Raw genomic sequence first — 26,030 nt, 5'->3', positions numbered from 1 at the left:
CCCCCTACAGGAACATAACTTCACTGTTCAGATATCACAGAATCATGTTTAGTGTTGAGTCCAAGCTTCTTGGAGTCCAGCTTTGTGAGACTGAAAGCTCTAACAACACCAGAGGTAAAAACTTCATTTTCATTTCAGGGAACCAACTTTAGTTTCATAGGTGCTATAAACATATTTAAAAAAAAAAACGTCAATTAATATGATTGCATACTATATGTTACATTCGAGTCAGAAACTGTCAAGCCAGACATCTTACTGTTTTGGCATCTAAATTAAAATATTTCAAACATTTTGTATTTTTAATTCAAAACCTTTATATCCTGACATATTAGTGTTAATGGTATATGATTTCACTGTAAAATTACAGTAAATAATGTGCAACTACTTGCATTACTTTTAAAGCAATATACTGAAAAATAGCGACTGCATGCTGTGACTCCACAGTGACTCGAATCACTGTGGCGTAACTGTATTCTGATGCACCCTTACAGTAATACTCTGTAAATAAAAGTAATTTTCCTATAAAATGCCATTAAAAACATATCACATCAGGTAAAAGCAGTATCACTGCACACATTCGTTAACCATGTTTTGCAAGAATATCAGAACATTTTACAGAGAGGTTAACATATCATGTTCTGAAATATTATTTCAGAATAATCAAAAAATATGTAAATAAATAAATGTAAAGCTACAAATCGCTGCTGTTGAAACAAAACCTTGTATCTCCACTTTTGTTTTGTTTTTTCAAAAAATTTTTACAATTTTTCACATAATTGAAAAATGCTTGCTGTCCTTTACATTGTATGTAAATTAGGTGGTTGGTTAGTGTAGTGGGTAATATCTCTGGCTTCTATGCTGTAGACTGGGGTTCAATCCCCACCTGGGCAAACACCCTACACTATACCAATAAGGGTCCTTGGGCAAGACTCCTAACACTGCCTTCGCCTACCTGTGTAACAATAATCAAATTGTAAGTTGCTCTGGATAAGAGCGTCTGCCAAATACTGTAAATGTAAATTTCAAGATGAATGGACCAAAAGAAACAGCACAAAATTATTTGGAAAAAAGTCTGGTTCTATTGACTTACGTTAAAAGTATGTTTTGTCCTCCTGTAAAGTTATAATCTTGGAGACACAAGGTTTAGTTCCGACCACAGCAACATGTATTTGAAACACCATGATGTGAATAATCAAAATAATTTATGATTTTTTTAACGTACACCAGTCTCGAGCAACACAGCTCAAACTTCCCTTCATTATGATTGCAGTGCCATTACATGGCTTGTATTTTAAAATGAGTTGATTTAGTGTTGTAATAGAAAAATTACTCATAAATGCTGTAAAATCCTGGTTATAATATACGGTGTTTATTTCCAGCACCTCCACAATCTAAGATCATAAACGTTTTGTAGGAAATCCAGTTGACACACACATTCAGTCTTCCTCAAATCCTGCATCCCCTCATCGCTACACAGGGATATAAAGCGATGTCACAGAAAAACGGTTTGGTTCCATAAGGAACTTTTCAAAGCACCATTATTGTAATGAGTCGTGCAAGATGTGCGTATGTGTTCAGTACCAACTGTTATATCACCAAGGTTTTGATCATTCTTTATTATTTAGAGAGTTTGTAGATGTTCTTCTTTTCTTTACCTTCTTTAACATTCAACTAAATATATATTAACCTCAACTGAATTCTGTAATTTAGGGTTAGAATTCATGTTGTAAAAATGTTTTAGGGGGGTAATATTTTACTTGAAGCCTGCTAAAAACATAAATTTACAATGTCATAATATGTCATTATATTTTCCAACATCATGGCAGATTTATACAGTGATATGATAGACCATATTATCATTACCTGTAATTGGTATGTGGTAGATACTTTCATGTTTGAAGTAATAAGAGCTAACAAGAAGTAAATGACATAAGCTAACAGTAAATATTGCAGCATCTGTCATGAAAAATGACCAATAAAGGACACAAATATATTACCAGGATTCAAATAAAGTGTGTGTGTGTGTGTGTGTGTTTATTTTTTTTAGCAGTCATTTAAAATGTTTGTATGGATTGTCTGATATGTGTATGTATGAAATAGAACATATAAGATATAAATAGATATAAGATATAAGAAGATAAAGAAGTTTTCCCAGCAGGCTGCCGTATCCAGTGAATGCAGTAGCTCGAATCTGAGGTCTTACAGGAGATGGAGAACGATTCTCCAGGTTTTACCACCTTAGAAGGAGACTGAGTGAGCTCCACACAGTCTACACCACCTGGGAATAACAACGATAGAGTATGGTGTTAATTCATCTTCACAACTATGTGCATGTGTATATAATTCACCCAGAATGGAGACTTACCGAACGCTGCTATCAGTAACAGCAGTAGCACTGAGGAGGTCATTATTGGTTTGTGTTAAACTAAACTGAATGAAGCTGATCTTCTCCTCCTCAGCAACACAAGCAAGCCTTATATGTAAGAGGGGCAGGTGGAGGATTTGCATGTAGAGCATCGTGTTCACTATTATTACATCTCATGCACTGGCTTTACTCCCTGAATATTTCATGATTGGCATCACCACATTAACATTAAAACATGCCCAACATTCCATAGCCATGTGCTTTATTGTGTTACAGCTCCATAATTCCAGCTCTTGCTTAGCTTTCAGAAAGCTGTGAATATGAACATAACACTTGCCTTGCAAATCTATATCTGTCAATTTTTGTTTGCTTACAGAATTTGAAATCTCCAGTTGCCGTTTACAATGTGTCACAATGTCATGATGAACAGAGCAAGAGATAATAAAGCCCTAGGATTATTAGACGGTTTTTCCCCTCTGCTGTAAATTTGACCAAAGTTTTGTTAACTGGTGCAATAAATGCCCAGCAACCTGTCTGCAACTGTAATGTTTGCTTCTCAAATATAAATTCTTTAATAAACTGGCAGTACAGGACTGATACTGTTTTAAAACCCAACCAAAATCTACACAAATTATATTCATTTACGTATTCATTTGTCCAGCTATAGATGATGAAATTCAGTCCACACGACTACAGAGCATTCTCATATAGAGTGCCTTGTCAAAGTCTGATAAAAATTATATTAAAACCAGAATTATATTATTGTTTAGTCTAATTATGATCAGCTAAAGATCTATGAAATTCAATTTGATTTTCTAACACTAACCTCTCAACCTCACTCTCAAACCTAAACCTGGTCCTAAACTTTACCATGGTACTAATTCTCACCCTGGTCCTAACATTGCTGAGAATCAACAAAGTTTCACTAGATACTTTATTGATAACTTGAAGGTCTAAAGGTAATCTATTGGATCCAAGGTCAGCACATCTTCTCACGTTTCTATGCATTTGTGTTTGTGTTACGGTTGTGAACGCCGCCTGAGTTGGGGGAGTACATCGCTTGTCTTTGATCAAAGATTACAGAGCTTTATTTTATCAACAAATGTTTTCGTAATAAATTGCAATTCCTTTTATTTTTGTGGGAATAAAGACTGGATTATTGACTGATACAAACAATGCAGTATTATGGGAGTGGACAGCTAAATAGAGATATAAAGAAACAGCAGGGTAAACGTGGCTGGTCAGTTTAATGCATTAATACGGTTCCTCACTGAGAGAGATAACAGACTCACATCCTGCCATCAGCAGCAGCAGTAAAGACGTGAGGAACATGGTGTTTGTGGAGCTGGAGCTGGTTAGATTAGCAGATTTTCTCCAAACTGCCACTCATTCACTCTACATATGGAGGAGTTTCAGGAGAAATTTGCACAACAAGTGCAAAAACAGCAGCGCTGGCATTAAGAGAACAGCAGACAGGACTGCTTTTGTCAATAAAGGGCGCCTCCTGCTGGAACATGAATAATCCATGAGCTGAACTGAGGTCCTTTCAAAGTTCTCTGTCGAGATGTTACAGACTGTTTAAATGAGGACAAGTTTGGAAGAAAGTGAATGGAAAACAGCTGCAGGGCTTGATATATTACCAGAATATTTATCCATTGTCATACTTTTAGAATGTGCTATAGTTTAAAAACTCTCCACCAAATTTTTTGTTGAAGTGAAAATGAGTTAAAACATAATCTACACAACTGAAAAATGTATTTAACTAAATTAATTGAAATGAAATTATATAAAATCTGTAGCTTTTTTTTCAGAATTGAACCATTTAGAAAAATTCAACCACATAAAATATAAAATTTTCCATAACTTTTGCACAGGGTACCTTTTTAAAATGTTTTTAATTTTAACTTCATTGAACATCTGTAAACTCATCATTTGAAGTTCAGTGAGATTTGAAATTGTAGGCCGGTAGATTGGCTTCGGTTTTTAAGATAAACCTAAGTTTAAGTATTTAGTTTAGTCTATTTTTAAAAGTCACTAATTTCAAAAACCAGTCAAACTCGAGCCCCATGTTTTCATGAGGTTCTGTAGGGTCCAGCAGCCTCGGGTCACTCTGCAGACCTCCAAAAATGTTTATCAGGACACAAATGACCAAAACCCAATGCTACGTTTTAGCGTGATCTTTTATTTTTAAAAAATTGTTTCTTTTTTAGTCGTTAATTGGAAGAATATTTAGCTTAAATACTACAGATAAATGTTTCTGTGTTGGCCGGACATTAGAGAAGAGACCTGCAAAAGAAACGGTGAATGTGGACAGAGGACATGAGCAGAGGATGTTAATTATGGAAATATTGAGCAAACATTTTGGCACATGATTTTTTAGTTTCTTGTCTTTTTTTTATAAGTTTGTTGATATGACATCAGTCAACATTAGTAAATCTCTACCCATGTTTTTTTGATGTGTAAATCTTCAAATTAAACAAAAAAAAAGTAGCTACTGCACATTTTTACAGGTTAATTAAATAAAATGATGGGGGATGATCTACCAAAACAATTCTACAGTAAACTGGGCTGAGCCAGGTAATTATAGAACTGAATAATTTCATAATTTTAAAATATACTGGTGGAAAGGCCGCTAAGAGTAGAAATAGGTTAAGAATTATTCATTGAAAATGAAAAATATTGATATTGATATTGCACTTGAGTTGCTTAATGGCAAGCACCCTGCAACTCATTCGAAACTCAAATGTAACAGTTTCAAGCGTCTCAGCTGTTGGAACAATCAGAACAGCCAATCAAAATGCCAATCATGCATTATATGATCACATTGAATTTACATGCTTTGTCAGTTTTCTGAGCCATGACAACAGATGAGAGTTGGTACAGCTAATGTTTCACAACACAGCACATGAACAAATAGCCGCTGTTCATTTTACTGTCTATTGGAGTGACTGAATGTGTTTCATGTAACATTGTTTTTTTTATTATTGTTTGAAGTGTCTAGTTGCATAGAAATCATATTGCAGGCAACTCAAAACATGCAACCAGTTGCATGAGAGCTTCACCATGTAAAGCCAACCAAAGCCTTGAAATTTCCCTGGATATTTTCCTTTACGATGTTGTTTGGGAACCCAAGAGCAAAGTTTTTCACTCAAGAAGGACAAAATGCATAAGAAGTCTTATCCTTCATTAAATGTTCATTTTACCAGAAAACTGCTGCTTGCATTTTCTACACATATTGAAAATATGCAGATCCTATTTTACTGCATTTTATTTTTATCCAATCCTAAACAGCCAGACTGAAATAGCTTATTAGTTAGCTTATTGAGTGTCGGCTCTGGGTTTTTGTAAGCCGTGTTCATTAGTTAGTGTCACTGTGAGTCTCTTGCACAGTAATACACAGCTGTGTCTTCAGTCTGCAGATTCTGTCCTCGTAATGTTATTGTGTTGGTTCCAGTGTCTCTGGAGATGCTGAACTTGCTCTTCAGTTTATCACTGTAAGCTGTGCCCCCACTGCTAGTGATACGTCCAATCCACTCCAGAGCTTTTCCTGCAGGCTGACGGATCCAAGCTGTGTACTCACTTGTAACAGAATATGAGACCTTGCAGTCGACGGTCAGACTCTGGCCTGGGTGGACCACCATGGAACCAGGCTGAGTCAGTTCATAAGAATGAACACCTGTAGATAACAAACACAAGGATTATGTTCATACATAAATACATATTAAACATCATTTAAAAACTGAACTGTGTTGTTTACTGAGTAACCCACAGCATGCAGCTGCCAGCAGCAGCAGTAGAGATGGAGAGATCATGTTGGACCTGTGGGATCTTCTCTGTTCTCCACAGCTTATATATAAAGGGTCATAAGTTAATAGAGAGATCCTGGGCGGGAGCTTCTATTTGCTTATGTAGTGATGCATGAGAGTCTGAGCTATTTATGATAAAGAGAGGTTCAGTGTATGCAGGACAAGAGAGCAAAACTTTTCTATTGCAAAATGAACTTCTATTACAATATTAAAATGACCTGCAAAGTCAATTAGTAAAAGTATAAACTGAATCTGTTGTAGAAAGTGGAACTAGGAAGACTTCATTTGATTTAAAGTGTTTTATTTTAGGTTTGACTTCGTGTAAAATATTGTTTGTGACTTCTAAATACAAAAAAAAATGTTTTTTTTTATTCAAAACCTTTATTTAAGTTGATTAAATTTAAATTCAGTGTTTCATCCTGAAATGTGTTTATTTGTTTAGTTACTGGTGTTTTCGATGTAAAATTACAATAAACCCCTGGCTACTACTTATATTGCTTTCACAGTAATTTACTGAACCATATCAACAGTAAATAAGAGAGAAATAGCAGCTGTATAGTGTAGCAACTGTATCCCTGTTTTCTGATTCATCAGTTTCTTTACTAAAGAACCCTTGAAGAACCAACTTTTTAAAGTGTGTGTTTGAACTTGTGATCAGTACTTGCTTATTATGGTTTTGCTCATATTCACAAAATCGCACAGGCCGCTGTTGCCAGTAGAACTCATTGTACATTAGGAGAGGCACAAACAACACACACACACACACACACACACACACACACACATATATATATATATATATATATATATATATATATATATATATATATATATATGGTGTGTCTGTGTATAAATATATAAACACCTGAGTAAAAAAGTGATAGAATTCTTCAGCAATTTTCCTGTGATTCAAAGAATTTAAACAGTAACGTGTAACAAACACTATCATGTTAGCTTGTTCAGTGTTTCTCCAACACTGCTGACTGCACTGTGATGTATTATTGCCAAAATAAATTCCTTTCACGGCCCGTCAATCCAATTATAATCAATCATTCTTCTGTTTCTGATTTATATATTTTTGTTATACAATGTCAGCACAACTTGTTTTATCATAATTTAGGATTAGAATCTGTTGTATAAACAATGATGGAAAAGTGTTTTTTAGGGCAGTACCTTACTTGCTACATAACACTGATATAACCATGTCATAGTCATGTCATTGTCATGTGCTGTCATCGTTTGGTTCGTAGTATAACATTGTCATGTTAGCACAACCTGTAATGGTCTTAGCAAAAATTAGCATGAGACAGAAGCTGTCATAACAACTATCATATACCTACTATGACATGTTTATGGCATGGCTATGCCAGTGTTATGTAGCAGGGCTCAAATAATGTTCTTTGTGTGTTTTAAATAATTGATTTTTTTAGCAGTCATTTAAAAAGGCTTGTATGGAGTGATTGACATGGGTATGCATAAAACAGAAGATATAAGATAAAAACGAGCGTGGAGGAGGAAGCTGAGATGAACATGTGAGCTGTTGAGGGTGTTTTTGTTCAGGTCAGCTGGGTGGTTGTAACGCTGTGGCTCTCTGGCGCAGTAATAAACAGCTGTGTCCTCAGACTGAAAGTTCTGGCCTTGTAAAAACACCGTGCTGCTGGACGTGTCCTGACGGAAACTGATCTTGCTCTTCACTGTGTCTTTGATGTTAGTGCTACCACCACTACACAGATATCCAAGCCATTCCAGTGTTTTCCCAGCAGGCTGCCGTATCCAGTTAATGCAGTAGCTCGAATCTGAGGTCTTACAGGAGATGGAGAACGATTCTCCAGGTTTTACCACCTTGGAAGGAGACTGAGTGAGCTCCACACAGTCTACACCACCTGGGAATAACAACGATAGAGTATGGTGTTAATTCATCTTCACAACTATGTGTATGTGTATATAATTCACCCAGAATGGAGACTTACCGAACGCTGCTATCAGTAACAGCAGTAGCACTGAGGAGGTCATTATTGGTTTGTGTTAAACTAAACTGAATGAAGCTGATCTTCTCCTCCTCAGCAACACAAGCATGCCTTATATGTAAGAGGGGCAGGTGGAGGATTTGCATGTAGAGCATCGTGTTCACTATTATTAGATTTCATGCACTGGCTTTACTCCCTGAATATTTCATTTCATGCTTTAGGAAAACATGTCATACCATTAAAATAAGCCAAAAATGCTAACATAGCTCTATAATTCCAGTGCTTGCTTAGTTTTCAGAAAGCTGGGAAAATAAATATAACAATGTCCAGACAAAATCATGCATCCTGATTTTTGGATTTTTTTTATTTAGTTTACCGAATTTGAAATCTCCAATTGTCCTTTACAATGTGTTACAAGTTCATGATGAATGGGGCAATAGATAATAATGCCCTAGCTTTACTTGGTAAAACAACATCTTACATTAATTTACATTGAAATTTAAGAAGTTTTTCACTTCTTCTGTAAATTTGACATTTTGGAGATTCTGGTCAAGTACTGCACATAAATAAACTGTAATGTCAAAAGTGATGCAGACTGTCAAAGCAGAGCTCTTTAATAAACTGTTCTGACCAGTAAATCACTGATCCATATTTTAATCCCAACTAAAATCCTTCACATATATACCCATACACCCAGCTACTGACCATGAAATTCAGTCCACATAACTTTCAAAGTTATATAAGATAAAACTACACTAAAACTAAAGTCATATTATTGTTTTTTTATTTTTATTTATGATCAGCAGTGCTTAAACAACAGTTTTGCTGACACTTTTTTTTTTGGATATAGCCCCTTTTGATTGTTATCTAGCATATAACTTTCATTCATTTTAAAATATCGCTGTTCTCAGAAGAAAACCTCATAATTCCAAAATGGTAATTTTACAGGAGAAGGAAAAAACCTACTTCACTTTTAATGTACGGCAATGGAACCAGAATTTTTTTCCAAGTAATTTTGGGCTGTTTTTTTTTGGTCCATTCATCATGAAATTTACAAGCAACATAAAGGGCAACATGCCTTTTCAAATTATGTCAAAAACTGAAAAACGACAAAAATGGAGATATGAGGTTTTCTCCCAAAAGCAGCGATATATTAAATTCAAACAAGTTTTCCTTAACACTAACCCTGACTCTAACATCCCCTCAAAACCTAAACATAACTATCACCCTGCTCCTAAACCTAACCCTAGTACTAATCCCATCCCTGATCCAAACACTGCTGAGAAACAGTTCCACCTGATAGTTTGTTAACAATTTGAACATCTGGAGATAATTTGTTGGGTGTATCCAGGTAAAGTGGTTTGTAAATCTCTTTTTCTCAGGCTAAAGTTGGAGATGAATACCATTAGTATCTGACCAAATATCGCATGTATTTTGTTTTATAATGGTTTGGTTCATAAATTCCTTTAATGTGTGGGATTAAAAAAAAAATCAATTGTGAATATATTATTGTTTGCTTTGCCTTAAAAAATGATGCAGAGAGCAAAAGTTCCACTGGTAACACTTTAATTGACCCCTGCTATATAACACTATTGTCACGATTGGCCCCTCCCAGTTATCCATGTACATTTGTTTTGGGTTTGAACCTCCATGTGCTTTTGTTTACTTGTCCATGTGCTTTCTTTGTTTTGATTCTTCCCTGTCCTGCCCCCTTGTTTCTTGACTCCGCCCCTGATTGTAACCACCTGTTTTCCACCTGTGTCATGTTAACCGTCGTTATCCCTGTTGTATTTGAGCCCTGTGTTTTCCCTAATCCCTTGCTGGTCTTTGTTTGATGTGCAGTTCTGTGTTATGTCTGTACCCCGATCTCTCCCTGTTGGCTCCTTGACCCTGGACCGTTCTGACCCCGAATCTGGATTTGCCCCGAATAAATCTCGCTTATCTCCGCATATGCGTCCACGTCCTCATCGCTCCCAAACGTTACAACTAACATAATGCAATTAACTTCTCCAAGGTGGGGTAGTACTGAAGTACCTGTAAGAACATTATGTAATCAGTATACAAAATAAAGGTTACTGAATTCCAGTTTCATTACCAATTATATATATATATATATATATATATATATATATATATATATATATAAACGTCATTTTTTGTCACTGAGACAATCAGCTCCCTCCTAGTTTTGGTGTGAAATGGATGACTTTTAAAACAGGTTTGAAGTTTAAGTTGAATTTTGTGGACTGCTAAACCAGCAGAAAACTAAGGGAGCATCTGCAAACTACATCGCAACTAATGATGACTTTAAAAAGATTAGTAAGGTAAAGTAAAGTTTGGATTAGGTTGCAAGTTACATTTTCAGTCCATAATCTACCATTTCACACCAACCCTACCAACCCTGAACATGTCTTGGAAGATATAATATGCTGTTATGAGTTATCATGACAGCTTATGCTGAGTAGTGTAAACGTGCCATGTTAACATTAGCAATACTTGTATAGATATTTATTGTAAAGCTGTTGCAGTGATGTTATGATGGCCAACCTGAGTGTGCTTACTAAAATAAGCTTGTGACCTGTCATGATATCAAATATTGTGCCATCTGCCGAGACAATTACTTGTAATGTTAACATGGTGACAACATATCATGACTATCATGACATGCTGTTTACACTGAAAAATGAAAGAACCTATTTTATTGTAATGTATTTCAATCCAGCCATGAGCAACCAGACTGAAATAGATTTAGTTGTATTGAGTGTCGGCTCTGGGTTTTTGTAAGCCGTGTTCATTAGTTAGTGTCACTGTGTATCTCGCACAGTAATACACAGCTGTGTCTTCAGTCTGCAGATTCTGTCCTCGTAATGTTATTGTGTTGGTTCCAGTGTCTCTGGAGATGCTGAACTTGCTTTTCAGTTTATCGCTGTAAGCTGTGCCCCCACTGCTATCAATAACTCCAATCCACTCCAGAGCTTTTCCTGCAGGCTGTCGGATCCAAGTTGACCAATCACTGGTAACTGAATATGAGACCTTGCAGTCGATGGTCAGACTCTGACCAGGACGGACCACCATGGAGCCAGGCTGAGTCAGTTCATAACAGTGAACACCTGTAGAGCGAAAATATAAAGTGATTAGATGCACCAATTTAATGCAGTTTTAAAAGTGAGCTTAATGTCATTCTGACTGAGTGAACTGTGGTCTTTACTGAGTAACTCACAGGATGCAGCTGCCAGCAGGAGCAGTAGAGATGTAGAGAACATGGTCGGTGTTGAGGTTGGACCTGTGGGATCTTCTCTGTTCTCCAGCTTAATAGAGAACTGCGGGGGTGGTGGGGGGGGGTATTTGTTTATCTAGTGACCCGTGAGAGGCAAAGCTATTTAAAGCGTGAAGTAGAAGTAGGGCAGTAGTTGTATACAGTGCATGTTCAACAACATGTGATATAGACTTTACAAAGACTAGACATTACAAAGAATGAGATTAACTCTTCCAAAACGCTCAGAACTGCGATGATACTTCAAATTTCTTGTTTAAGGTTAACTTGAAACATAATCTAAGTGAAGCCACTTTGCTTTAGACTCACAGTTTTGTATGAGTCATTTTTCTAAACCCTAACTAACTCCAGGCCTGTCACACCCATGAAATCTAATCTGACCATCAACTGCATAATAAATCATTAACAATTTAAATGTATTTTAGTTCAAAACACACCCTTTGATTTTTACTATGACGTAACTGTGCTTGAGTTTATCGTTTACAGAATGATGATGCATACATTATATTTCCAAAAGTATCCATTCACCCATTCAAATCATTAAATTCACTTCCATGGCCACAGGTGTGTAAAGCCGAGCCCCTAGGCCTGCAGACTGCTTCTACAGACATTAGTGAAAGAATGGGTCGCTCTCAGGAGCTCAGTGAATTCCAGCGTGGTACCGTGATCGGACGCCACCTGTGGAACAAGTCCAGTCGTGAAATTTCCTCACTGCTAAATATTCCACAGTCAACTGTCAGTGGGATTCTAACAAAGTGGAAGCGATTGGGAACGACAGCAACTCAGCCACAAAGTGGTCGGCCACGTAAAATGACAGCGCAGGATCAGCGGATGCTGAGGGGCATAGTGCGCAGAGGTCACCAACTTTCTGCAGAGTCAATCACTACAGACCTCCAAACTTCATGTGGCTTTCAGATCAGCTCAAGAACAGCGTAGAGAGCTTCATGGAATGGGTTTCCATGGCCGAGCAGCTGCATCCAAGCCTTACATCACCAAGCGCAATGCAAAGCGTGGAATGCAGTGGTGTGAAGCGCCGCCACTGGACTCTAGAGCAGTGGAGACGTGTTCTCTGGAGTGACAAATCACACTTCTCCGTTTGGAAATCCTATGAATGACTCTGGGTTTGGCAGTTGCCAGGAGAACGGTACTTGTCTGGCTGCGTTGTGCCAAGTGTAAAGTTAAAAAGCACAAGTGTAAGTGTAAAGCACCAGTGCAAAAAGCAGGTCCATAAAAACCTGGATGAGTGAGTTTAGTGGGGAGGAACTCGACTGGCCTGCACAGAGTCCTAATCGCAACCCGATAGAGCACCTTTGTGATGAATTAGAGTGGAGACTGTGAGCCAGACCTTCTCATCCAACATCAGTGTCTGACCTCACAAATGCACATCTGGAAGAACTGGCAAAAATTCCCATAAACACTCTCCTAACCCTTGTGGAAAGCCTTCCCAGAAGAGTTGAAGCTGTTATAGCTGCAGAGGGTTGGCCGACATCATATTAAACCCTATGGATTAAGAATGGGATCTCACTCAATTTCATATGCGTGTGAAGGCAGTGTCTTGCATATTTTTAAAATATTAACTTGTTTTCAAGGCGTTTCTTCCTGGCTTCCTCGCCAGTTACAAGGAACTGTCCAAACAGGCTGGATAAATATGTTTTTAAATTGGAGGTAATTCTTGACAGTAGAGAAGCTTGTGTTGGAGATTTAGCACAGAATAAATACAGTATATATCACGAGATTAAATAACGTCAATGTTTACAGCGTCTCCAGTTATTGTACAGCTGTCTGTATGAGTTCCACCACAGTGAGTCCAGAGCACAGTAATACACTGCAGTGTCTTCAGGCTTCAGTTGACTCATGTGCAGGTAGAGATTAGAGCTGTCCTTGGATGCTGTGAATCTGCCCTGAACTGACTGGGCTGAGCTTTTGACAGAACTGGTGTAATAGAATATGATCCACTTCAGTCCTTTTCCAGGAACCTGTCGGATCCAGTACATATTATAGCTGCCCACAGCGAATCCACTGCAGGCACAGGTCAGTTTGTGGGATCCACCTGGAGTCACTGTTACTGGCCTCTCAGACTGTGTGAGGACAACCTGAGACTGGACACCTAAACAGAGGACCAGAAAAACAGCAGGTTAAACGTGGATAGTCGGTTTACTGCATTAATATGGTTCCTCACTGAGAGAGATAACAGACTCACATCCTGCCATCAGCAGCAGCAGTAAAGACGTGAGGAACATGGTGTTTGTGGAGCGGGAGCTGTTACCATAACCTCTAAAATTGCTGTAGATATAGGGAAAAATATGATTTGCATAAGAAGTGAATGTGAAATGCTGCTGCACTGAGTACAATTGGCAGGTGTGATTTGTGGGTGAAGGACGCCCTCTACTGGAGCATGGATGAATTTAACTGACTGAGTTAAACTGAGGATCTTTTACAGTTCAAAGGACCTGCTGAGACATTTCAGGAGGTTGTGAAGGGAATGTATCTGCAGTATTAAACCATATCAAACCAGTGTCTACAATGATTGCCTCCTAAATCAAAGTTTTCTGGTTTAAAAATGAAGAAAACTCCCTTAGATGATGTGTCTTCAAGGTTAAAGGAGTTTTTGAAAAACTGCAACTGCTTTGGATGGATACAAGAAGTTGGACTGAAATTGTATTTACTTAATTATTTATTCATTTTTTTTATTATTCTTATTTATTAGTTAGCTACACAAAACAAGACTTAAAAAAAAAAAACTTAAGATGGTTCTTCAAGGGCTTTACCAAAGACAATGGTTCTATGTAGAACCATGAGCAATTGAAAAACCTTTTAGACGAGTAAAGGGTTCTTTGCATCATGAAAGTACTCTTCAGACTGATTGGAGATTGGAGTATGTGCTGTCAATGCTTGTATATAGAACCTTTTTAAAAAGAGTTCTTCTCCTGCAGTAAGCCTGACCTCATAACAATAGAAGAACTATCTAGAACCCTTTCAGGTACCATTTTTTTTCCTGATCGTGGCAAAGGTGTGGACGTTTCCTTGTGACTATCACAATTAGGCCATTGAGATCTTGAGTTAAATAGGCCTGATTCACATTGCAGGCTGAAGTGGCACGAATCCAGTTTTTTTAGACACACAAATCTGATTGATCTGAGCCACTTTCATACGTGGTCCTAGATCGGATACATATCTGATTTGTGGCCATGCGACTTGATGAAAACCCTTTCTTCGCTGTGCAGCACCATCATTCAGTGTTACAGTGGCGGCAGCACCTAACCTGAAGTTAAAGCCAATAAATAATGGAAATGTAAAGCATCTGACTCTTTTTGCCTTCTCCTCACTCTATTAACGAGCAGCTGAGAGCTGACCAGAGTTAATTATATTCATAGCAAAAGCTTGAATAACTTCACACTCTGATTGGCCCCTCCCAGTCCTCTGTGTGCTTTGGTTTTGTTTCTTCCTGGTCCTGCCCCCTTGTTTCCAGACCCTGCCCCTGACTGTAACCACCTGTGTTAACCACCTGTGTCTTGTTAACCCTGTTGTATTTAAGCCCTGTGTTTTCCCCTGTTAGGCTGCTGGTCTTTGTTTGGTCTTTGTATTGTATTGTTTAGCGTAGTTTTTTCGGCCTCTGTTGTGTATTTTCCCTGTGTTCATTTTCATCATGTCTGTCCCTCGCTCTCTCCGTGTTGGCTCATTGACCCTGGACTGTCTAAACCCTGATATCGGATTTGCCCTTAATAAATCTGGCTTCTCTCTGCGTATGCGTCTGCCTCATCATCGCTCCCCGGCGTTACACTTAGAGAAACTGTCCAGTCCAGAACTGTATGAGGAGACAATGGGGTTGTTACCCTGAGGCAATACTGTGCAAAAGAGGGTTAAGATTTCATTTTTAATTTTTTTTTTTGGAGCTAAAGATACTGAAATTACAACAAGGTATTTTCTGATGGGAATAGTTTTTTTTTCCAGAATGAGCCAATCCTGAAATTAAGCAAATATTTAAATGCCTTTATGACATTATTGATTGTCTACATTATGCTCAGTGTTAGAAATGACCTACATGTGATTCTATTCCAACAGTATTAATGTAAAATTGTGGATTGTTTGACCAGTGTAACTGGTTAAAGTGGACATTTCCAATGTTTGCAGCATTTTAGACCAACGGTGGGTTTTTGTAAGCCGTGTTTATTAGTTAGTGTCACTGTGTATCTCGCACAGTAATACACAGCTGTGTCTTCAGTCTGCAGATTCTGTCCTCGTAATGTTATTGTGTTGGTTCCAGTGTCTCTGGAGATGCTGAACTTGCTCTTCAGTTTATCACTGTAAGCTGTGCCCCCACCACTATAGATATTTCCAATCCACTCCAGAGCTTTTCCTGCTGGCTGGCGGATCCAGCCTGTGTGCAAGCTAGTAACTGAATATGAAACCTTGCAGTCGATGGTCAGACTCTGGCCTGGGTGGACCACCTTGGAACCAGGCTGAGTCAGCTCATAAGAATGAACACCTGTAGATAACAAACACAAGGATTATGTTCATACATAAATACATATTAAACATCATTTAAAAACTGAACTGTGTTGTTTACTCAGTAACCCACAGGATGCAGCTGCCAGCAGGAGCAGTAGAGATGTAGAGAACATGGTTGGTGTTGAAGTTGTTCTGCACACCTTAACAGACATGGTTTCATCTTCTATATATAGAGAGTTTCTATTCGCTTATCTAGCGAGCCGTGGTAGGCAAATCTATTTGTGATATGGTCCGACTCATCTTGAGCAGGACTAAAATCTTTTCGAAGCAAAACTCTTTGAAAAAGCCCGGTTAAATTTCTTGATACCACTTGAAGAGATTTTTTAGGTTGAACCCAAAACTATTTCTTACAGTGATGCTAGGATGCTATACTATATAAAGAAATATTGGATTCAGGATTATGCAATTATTTACATATATTCTGTGGTCTAGTTTACAACCTATGCATAGTATATTGTAATAGCAATATATCTTATATATTAAAATGTGTAAATTGTGATTGTATATAAAATACAAATGATCTGTGACTACAAACCTTTGAAGGTTAGTGTGTTAATTAGATATTAGGAGTTAATGCTGTTATGTGTGTCAGTGTACCAGCATACTAGCTGTTCATGTTGTTGATGAAGTGGTTAGAATAGTTCTGTTTCTTTTCTTTTCGTTCCCTTTTTCCAAAACTAGAGTGATGTTGAATTAATAAAGGTATGTATAGAAATAGACCCAACACTGACCCAATCAGATAAACAGCACTTAAAGCTCCCATCTTTGAGAGAGAGGAGAAAATCAAGCTGCTTCAGATCTGAAACCATCCACAGGTGCTTCTGTCCATCCTTCCACTGTGAGAAGACCCCTCAGTGCTGTGGGTCTGAACGAATGTGTAGCTGTTCAAGAAGAACCTCACTGAGAAAAGGAGACGGACACATCAACCAAAGGAGCTGAACGATGGACTGGCCACCCCAGAGTCCAGACCTCAACACCACTGAATGTGATCATGAGAAGTAAAAATGTAGCCAGCTTCTAAGACTGAACTTTGGAGGTGTGGAAAAACTGAAGGGCTCCTGAAATAAACGGAAGCTATAATAAAGGCAAAGATGGACACGTTAACTGCTGATACTAGTGTGGCAGGGGCAGCACGTGGTGAGGTGGGTAGCAAGAAAGGCCTGGGTTCGATTCCCTGGCTGGGCGACCTGAGTCCTTTCTGTGTGGAGTTTGCATGTTCTCCCCGTGTCTGCGTGGGTTTCCTCCCGCAGTCCAAAGACATATGGTCAGGCCGTTTGGACATGCTAAATTGCCCCTAGGTGTGAGTGTGTGTGTGACTGTGTATGTCTGTCTGTCTGCTCTGCGACGGACTGGTAACCTGTCCAGGGTGTATCCTGCCTTCTGCCCGATGACTGCTAGGCTCCAGCACAAACTTCCCCTCCTCAAACCCCCCACCCCCCTCCCCCCACCACCCTGAGGGAGAAGCAGCTTAGAAAGTGTGTGTGTGTGTGTGTGTGTGTGTGTGTGTGTGTGTGTGTGTGTGTGTTCTTGTGGCAGCTGCTTCATGCTGTGCAAGGGACTTTGGGGCTGTTGTATGCAGCGCTCAGCACTCCACCCCTGTGCCCCCCACCCCCAGGTTAAACATTGTTTTCCTCTTCTGTTGTTGTTGTTTTGTTGTACATTACATTGAGATTGTGATGGTTTTTGTGTTGTGTTTGTGGGTTATTGGTGTGGGTCATGTGGTCACCCTGGAGTAATGCACTGTGGCTGCAGGTGACCTTTCCTGCCACTCACCTGTTTGTTTCACTGTCTATTTTCAGCTCAATATAGAGAGACTGTTCAGAAACCATGACCTTCTTCTGTGAGTCTTCATTGCAACGACACCACGTTATATTCAGTTGGTGAGGCCTGCTGGCACAGGAATGTTTTGTTGATGGGTTTTTGTACCGCACTTCCTCACTGCTTCATCACCGTGTGTGGTCTTCTGGCACAGTAGTACACAGCTGAGTCTTCGGTCTGCAGATTTCGTCCTGACAGTGTTACAGTGCTGCTGTCTTTTGAAATGCTGAACTTGCTCTTTAAGGAGGCTTTGGTGTCTTCCGCTCCGTTACCACATATAGTGGAAATCCACTCCAGAGCTTTTCCTGCAGGTTGTCGTATCCAGTCTGTACAGTAGCTGCTGTCAGTTAAGGAATATCCTGACACCTTACAGGTCAGTGTTATAGACTGACCAATGTTCATGGCCATGGATCCAGGCTGGGTCAGCTCAATGCAGTGAACACCTATTTGAAATAAGAAATTACAATTAATGCTGAATAACAAATTCTCATTGATATTGTTTAGCCACTATACTGACACTCACAGGATGCTATAGCAAGAAGCAGCAAAAATCTTGCAGAAAACATTGTTGCATTAACGCACTTCCACACTGAGAATCTACCAACTCGTTTTAAAATGATTCCTCTCTTCCTCCACTTTGCTTTATAGGGCGATGAAGAGGAAATGTTTGCATACTGACCTGTTTATTCTTAGGCTGAGACTTTTGCTTTGCAAGTCAATTCTGTGTAAAGAGCCCTCTAGTGGCCCTTTAAAGTCACTGCTTCATTCTGACTAGTCAACAAAATGTATTTCTACAGAGCCCCGCTGTTGACACGCCATATAAATTAAAATAATCCTTAATTTATGCCATACAATAAAAGTAAGAAAAGAAATAAATGCAAAAATAAAAGTCCTGATGAATTAGTCTTAATTCTAGGAGAATTTTGGGGGCGCCAGGGAGCACGTAATGGAGTAGACGCGTTTTAGCTGGGGGCTCCAGGCCAAGCTGATTTAACTCAGTTTTTCTACTACTTATTTTGGAAATTTGAGTGTTCCTTAGTTTCCGAACTCTACTAGCACAGTTTGACATCGACACAGTGACAATTTGGTTTGAAATGGCTCCGAAATCGGCCAAAAGCTCAAAGGATACGGAGAATCGTCAACCGGCCTCAACTGCTTCTCCCACACGTGGCATGTCGGAATCCGGCGAAACAGTCGCCGATTCTCCTCCAACGTGGGCTAAGAACTTGACAACGTCTGTCCAAGGTGGGCTCGATAATATCTCCTCTCGGCTAAGCAACATGGAGCAAACCCTGGCGGCGGTCCGGACGGAGCTGAAAGATTTTAAAGAAGCACTGAGTTCGCTCGGCGAAACTGTCTCGGCTCATGACTCACGAATTGATGCACTAGAGACAGCGCTGAAGGGGCTAGAGAGAGCCAACGCCACCATGCAGTTGAAAATAGACGATCTGGAAGGCCGATCCAGACGAAACAACATACGAATAATTGGAATTCCAGAAGGAACGGAGGGAACGCGCCCCACGGATTTTGTGGCGGGTTTGCTGCCCAAACTTTTGGGTGAAGAAAACTTCAAACTGCCCTTACTGGTGGACCGAGCGCATAGATCGCTCCGTCCTCGCCCGGCTGAGGGTGCCAAGCCTCGACCGTTCATTGCACGGATTCATCTATTTCAAGTTAAGGAAAAGATCTTGCAGCTCCGGAGATCCCATGGTCCTCTTCAATTTCAAGGACATAAAGTGCTCATTTTTCCGGACTACACCAGCTCCGTTATGGAGAAAAGGAAGCAATTCACGGAGGTGTTGCAAGAGCTCAGGAACTTGAAAATAACTCACTTTCTTCGGTATCCTGCGAGGCTTCACGTCGAGGTTGATGGTCATTCACGGAGCTTTTCTGAACTGGCAGAAGCGAAGGCATTTGTGAGTTCTGTCTCGAAGACCAACAAGGATGAGTGAAGGGTGAGCTTATTTAGTCTTTTGACCTACAAAGAGGTAAAAGCGGAACATTACCTAAAAATTTGTTCAAAACTACTTGTTATCGTTCGGCTTAGATGTGAACTGTGTCATACTGTTTTATTACTATTTTTAAAACTGCCGTGTTTACGGCAGTCGTTATTTTTTTTCATTTTACTATACTCTTTATTTTGATTCTTCACTGTTAATATTTATCCTTCTTGTACAATAAGATGCGTGCAGTTGCATTATAAATATTAGAGTGTCCGTGGATATTGTTGAATATAAGTTTGTATTGGAACAGAATAATATTTTATGTTAATTTATTCCCTTTTTTAAGTATTTAGAGACATGTGTGATCCAACTTCTCTTTTTGTGTTATGTGATTTGCTTGGTTCTGGGGCCCCTGACAGCCGTTGCTGCAGGTTTGCGTAGTAGAGGTAGTTACTCTATAGCTGTTGGCCTTCCTAAACTTATGGGATTATTTAGACATTCCCGGGGTGGGAATAGGTCTATTTGTGGGTTTGGGACAGAGGGGTGGGTTTTTTTCTTTTTTAGTTGTATGTTTCTATTTTTTTCTCTAGTTGTCAGTCTTCCTTTTCTTGCAGTTTCTTTGGTCTCTTCAGACAAGCTTACTCCTGTGCACTATGAGTCAGATGTCATCTAGGATTAATACTTGTACTTCTGGCATCACCTTAGCCTCATGGAATGTTAGAGGAATGGGTCATCCAATCAAAAGGGGTCGGGTTTTCTCGCATCTGAAGATGTTGAAAGCTGATATAATTTTTTTACAAGAAACGCATATTAGTCCCACCCAGCAATCTACGTTTAGAGCACGTTGGATATCCCAGGTATTCCAGGCCTCATTTTCTTCAAAAGCTAGGGGTGTGGCTATTCTTTTTAAAAAAAATATCCCATTTCATCTTGAGAAGATGATAGCAGATCCACAGGGCCGATACATTATTGTATCTGGCCATATTAATTCATTTCCTCTCACACTGATTAATATCTATGGCCCTAATTTTGATTGTCCTGATTTTTTTCGTAAAATCTTTGGTCTGATCCCACTTGCCTTGAGTGAGAATATTATTATGGGAGGTGATTTCAACTGCTATTTAGATCCATATCTGGATAGACTCTCTACTAAGACTCCACCCACGTTGGCCACAGTACAAACTCTTAATAATCTACTCAAAGCAGGGAACATGGTGGATATCTGGAGGCTATGTCATCCAACTGGCAGGGACTATTCATATTACTCACATGTACATAAGTCTTATACAAGGATTGATTACTTCCTTGTGTCTTCTGAGTTGGTATCCAAAGTTTGCAATGTTAAATATCATAATATATTAATATCCGATCACAGCCCAATTACATGTGAGCTTCAGAACATTGTCTCCAAACCAGCGTATGCATGGCAGTTTAATTCTAATCTTTTATCAGATCCTGCCTTTGTCAATTATATGAAGGTAAAGTTCGCAGAATTCGCAGAATTTAACGACACAGCAGATGTATCAGACTCCACTCTCTGGGAAACGCTCAAAGTTGTTGTCCGTGGCTATATTTTGGCATTCGAATCCTCAAAGAAAAAAGAAATGAATCAGAGACTTGTTGAAATTGAGAATATGCTAAAAATAACAGAACAGAAATATAAGTCTTCCCTTTCAATTTCAGATTATAATAAAATTTTACAACTTAGGTATGAATATAATACTATTCTCAGACAGAGAGTTGAGCACCTTTTACTTAAACTTAAGAGGAAACAATTTGAGTTGGGAGACAAACCAGAGGGACTTTTGGCAAGGCAGCTTAGAGGAATTCGTGCGAAACAAGCCATTCATAGGATTCAGTCAAGATCAGGGGATTTAATTACGGATCATAAGGAGATCAACAATAGATTTAGAGATTTTTACACAGAATTGTACTCTGCCAAATTCTCGGCTTCAGAATCTGAACTGGACTCTTTCTTTAAAGATCTTGCCTTGCCGAGACTATCTGACTCAGCTAGAGAGTCACTGGATTCCCCTGTTACTCAGTCTGAGATCCTTGAGGCCATTAAAAGCTTTCCTTCTGGTAAAGCAGCTGGGCCAGATGGTTTTGGCTGTGAATTCTATAAATTTTTTTCTTCCAAGCTCTGCCCGTTTCTGCGGAGAATGTATGACGAATCTATTGTAAACAAACAATTCCCTGATTCCTTATATCATGCCAACATATGTCTTTTGCTGAAAAAGGGGAAGGATGATACAGACCCCGCCTCATATAGACCCATTGCCCTGCTCAATTTTGATCAAAAAATAATATCTAAGATAATGGCCAATCGATTAGCTAAACACATATCAGAGATCATTCACCCTGATCAGACAGGGTTTATTCCTGGTAGATTTTCCTTTTGTAATGTGCGTTTGCTTCTTAATGCCATGCGTGTGGCACAAAAAAGCAATTCCACTGCGGCTGTTGTTTCACTTGATGCACAAAAAGCCTTTGACCAAGTGGAATGGCCCTATATGCTTTATGCATTGAGGAAATTTGGATTTGGGGACTTTTTTATTGATTTGGTTAAGGCCATATATTTGCATCCATCATCTTCCATTTTAACCAATGCTGACCGTTCAACTCCTTTTTCACTTCAGCGTGGTGTTCGACAAGGGGATCCCCTCTCCCCACTTCTTTTCAATATTGCATTAGAGCCTCTTGCAGTGGGAATACGGAAACATCCAGACATTCGTGGTATTAAAATGGGAGATCTGGAGGCTCTAGTCATTCTTTATGCAGATGATCTGCTTCTGTGCATCTCAGATCCTGTATCTTCTATCCCCTCTCTCCTGGAATATCTAAAACTATTTGGTCAGCTGTCAGGATACACAATTAACTGGAATAAAAGCGAATTGATGCCACTCTCTCAAAATTTTGATCCAAATCTTTTGGCCTCCTTTCCCTTTAAGGTGGCCAGGGAACATTTAACTTATCTTGGGCTTCAGATTTCCTGGGATCCAAAAACAATATTTAGGTTAAACTTTCAAGCTGCGTTAGAAAAGTTAAGAACAGACGTTGAAAGGTGGAAATTGCTCCCCTTGTCTTTGATTGGTAGAATAAATGCAGTTAAAATGATTACACTCCCAAGAATTTTATATATTTTTCAAAATCTTCCTATTTTCCTCCCAAACTCTTTTTTTCAACAACTGGATGCAATTGTCTCATCCTTTGTCTGGGCTCAGAAGACCCCACGTATTTCCAAAATGCATCTACAGAAAGCTTCAGTCGATGGTGGACTAGGCCTGCCCAACTTTAAACACTATTACTGGGCTGCAAACGCCAGAGCAATTTCCTTTTGGCAACTGGGATCACGTGAGGGACTCATTTTGAATTCTACACCACTGTGGGTTAAATATGAGGCCGGATCAGTTACAAAGACATCCTTACCGGTCTTTCTGTTTTCTAAGGTGTCACCTAGCAATACTTTAATAAATAACAATTTCATTATTAAAAACTCACTTAAGATCTTAAACCAGATCAAACGCTTCACTAATGCACCACTAACTTCAGTCTATACCCCAATTATGTGTAACCATTTCTTTCTACCTGCTAAGATGGATAAAGCCTTTTCTGTTTTCGAAAGCAAAGGACTAAGAACTATAGAGGACTTGTATGTAGATGGGACCTTTATTTCATTTAATCAATTCAAAGATAAATTTAACCTTTCGCATATACATTTTTTCCGTTATTTACAGCTTCGGCATTACGTAAGACAAAATATTTCTCATTTTGAATCAAAGCCAAGCGATCACACATTATTTGGTTTTTTACACACAGACCCCACATCTAAACAATTGATTTCACATTTTATCACAGTTTTGAGATCTACTCCAGACACAACTAAATTTAGAGAGGCCTGGGCGAGAGAGATTGGTAGCGAAATTACAGAAGAGGTGTGGGTGGAGAGCCTGTCTCGGGTATTATGCTGCTCTGTAAATTCTCGATACAGGCTGATTCAGTTTAAAGTGCTTCACCGGCTGCATTACTCCAGGACCAAATTACATAAGATTTTTGAATCCATCTCACCTCTCTGTGAAAGATGCAAAATTGAGGAGGGCTCTTTGACTCATATGTTTATAACCTGCCCTGTGTTGCAGACCTTTTGGTCAAGAATTTTTGATTGGCTTTCCAAAATCCTTGAAATAAAATTAGACTTTGATCCCATAATCGTAATATGCGGGTGTTCTGCATTATCATCCACCTTCCCTTACAAGATACAACAGGTGGTGATGGCTGCTATGATTGTGGCCAAGAAGCTGCTCCTTTTAAATTGGAAATCGCCTTCAGCTCCATCGTTCAAACATTGGCTAGCTGAGATGCTCAATTTTGCCTCTATGGAGCATTTATGTAGCCGTCGACCAAGTGCACAGAAGTACATTAACCATATTTGGAATCCAATAATCAGTTATTTTAAGTAAATGTAAGACCACAAATGTAAGTAAATGTAAGAAAATGTAAGACCCTTTTTTTTTTTTTTTTTTTTTTTTTTTTTTTCCTCTTTCTCTTCTTCAATGCTGCTATTGTACATGCTACTGTCACTGTTGTTGTTATTTTTACTATTATTATCATATCATTCTGTTGGTATTATTATTTTTATTTATTTATTTTTTTTAATGTGCTTGATAGGAGGGGGTTGGGTTAGATTGTCTGATATGTACACTCTTTTTGTTAGTTTGAACTGATTATACAACCAAAATAAGCTAAAATAAAGTATTCAAAAAAAAAAAATTCTAGGAGAATTTTTAGGGTCATTCTTAACACCAGAGACTGTAAAAGTCCTGAGGTTGTAGGTTTTATCTGTATATCTCTAGAGCCTCCAACAGTAGCTATGGTATATCTGATCTATATTACATCTTCTTTTTTTATCATTTATTTCGTAGAGCACAAACCAGAGATCTTCCATCTCTTTCATATTCATGTGATTAGATACTGTTATCTTCCCATCACAGTGTCACAGGTAGCACATGCAAATGTAAATTACATATAAGGTAAGGGGCAGATAATCTATATAGAGGAAACATGTTTTAAATGCATTGTACATATTTAATATTGTTCTGTCAGAGATACTTGATTAAACAATAATGTAGTTTTTTTAAAGTGAGTAGTTTAATTTAAGAATGTAAGCAGTAATGCATTATCCTACTTTATAGAATTAATTACACTTAGAAAAGAAGGTTCCTCAAGGGTTCTTTAGTAAGTCAGTGGTTCTATATAAAACTTCTCCAGGTTTTACCACCTTAGAAGCAGCCTGAGTGAGCTCCACACAGTCTACACCACCTGGGAATAACAATGAGAGAACATGGTGTTTCTTATTCATAACTATGTGTAAAATCTCAAGCTGATGTAGTTAACAGAACATTAGAGACGTACTAAATGCTGTTAGCAGCAGCAGGAGCAGCACTGAGGAGATCATTGTTGTTTCGTATTAGACTAAACTGAACGGAGATGCTCTTCTCCTCCTCACCAGCACATACAGACCACTGCTTATGTAAGAGGGGTAGGTGGAGAATTTGCATGTAATACATTGGGTTTTACATTGTGTCCTATCACATAAGTACGAGGAAAAAAGAAGGATGTAAGAAAAAATGAAAATCAAAAATATATTAGAAATGGACAGGTGAAAGAAAGAAAGAAAGAAAGAAAGAAAGAAAGAAAGAAGTGGGGAATATAAGTATATTCCTTATATATTCCTTATAAAATATATTCCTTATAAGGAAATATAAGTAAAAAAGGAGGATATAAGAAAAAACAAAAAAAGATATATGAAATGGACAGAAGAACGAAAGAAAGGAACAAAGAAGTGAGGAAGACAAAGAAAGAAAGAAAGAAAGAAAGAAAGAAAGAAAGAAAGAAAGAAAGAAAGAAAGAAAGAAATGAGGGAGACAAAGAATAAATATTGGTCCATTCCAGACGTCCAGCACAGGTCAGTTTGTGGGATTTGCTGGTATCCGGAGCTGCTGACTGTTAGCAGGGACTGAAATGTGATTCTCCACAGTGGAGGTCTTCAGTTGAATATCACTCATAGCTTAAACTCTGCCATTTGAAACTTCTATTATGTTTATATTATTATTTATGTTTTAATTGGGGCAGTCGTGGGCTGGAGGTTAGGGATCTGGCCCTGTGACCGGAAGGTTGCCGGTTCGATCCCCAGGGCCGACAGTCCATGACTGAGGTGTCCTTGAGCAAGACACCTAACCCCCAACTGCTCCCCGGGCGCCGTGGATAAGGCTGCCCACCGCTCCGGGCAAGTGTGCTCACTGCCCCCTAGTGTGTGTGTTCACTAGTGTGTATGTGGTGTTTCACTTC

General features: G+C 38.8%; 1 protein-coding gene and 2 gene segments (V, D, J or C); all 3 read right to left on the bottom strand.

The window, feature by feature from the left end:
- LOC108414177 overlaps positions 1-26,030 on the bottom strand; it is a 512,138-nt gene that overhangs the window by 359,852 nt on the left and 126,256 nt on the right.
- The window catches only part of LOC108436641 (immunoglobulin gamma-1 heavy chain-like), a 395,990-nt gene that overhangs the window by 368,746 nt on the left and 1,214 nt on the right, over positions 1-26,030 (bottom strand). The gene's annotated exons all lie outside the window — the stretch shown is intronic.
- Positions 10,872-11,435, bottom strand: LOC108414361. The segment is given in 2 exon segments: positions 10,872-11,248; positions 11,359-11,435. Coding segments are annotated over 2 exon segments (405 nt in total).

Source organism: Pygocentrus nattereri, chromosome 14 (assembly GCF_015220715.1).
Source record: "Pygocentrus nattereri isolate fPygNat1 chromosome 14, fPygNat1.pri, whole genome shotgun sequence".
Lineage (NCBI taxonomy): Eukaryota > Metazoa > Chordata > Actinopteri > Characiformes > Serrasalmidae > Pygocentrus > Pygocentrus nattereri.
The sequence above is the reverse complement of the archived record's forward strand: the minus strand, read 5'-3'. Positions and strand labels throughout refer to the sequence as shown.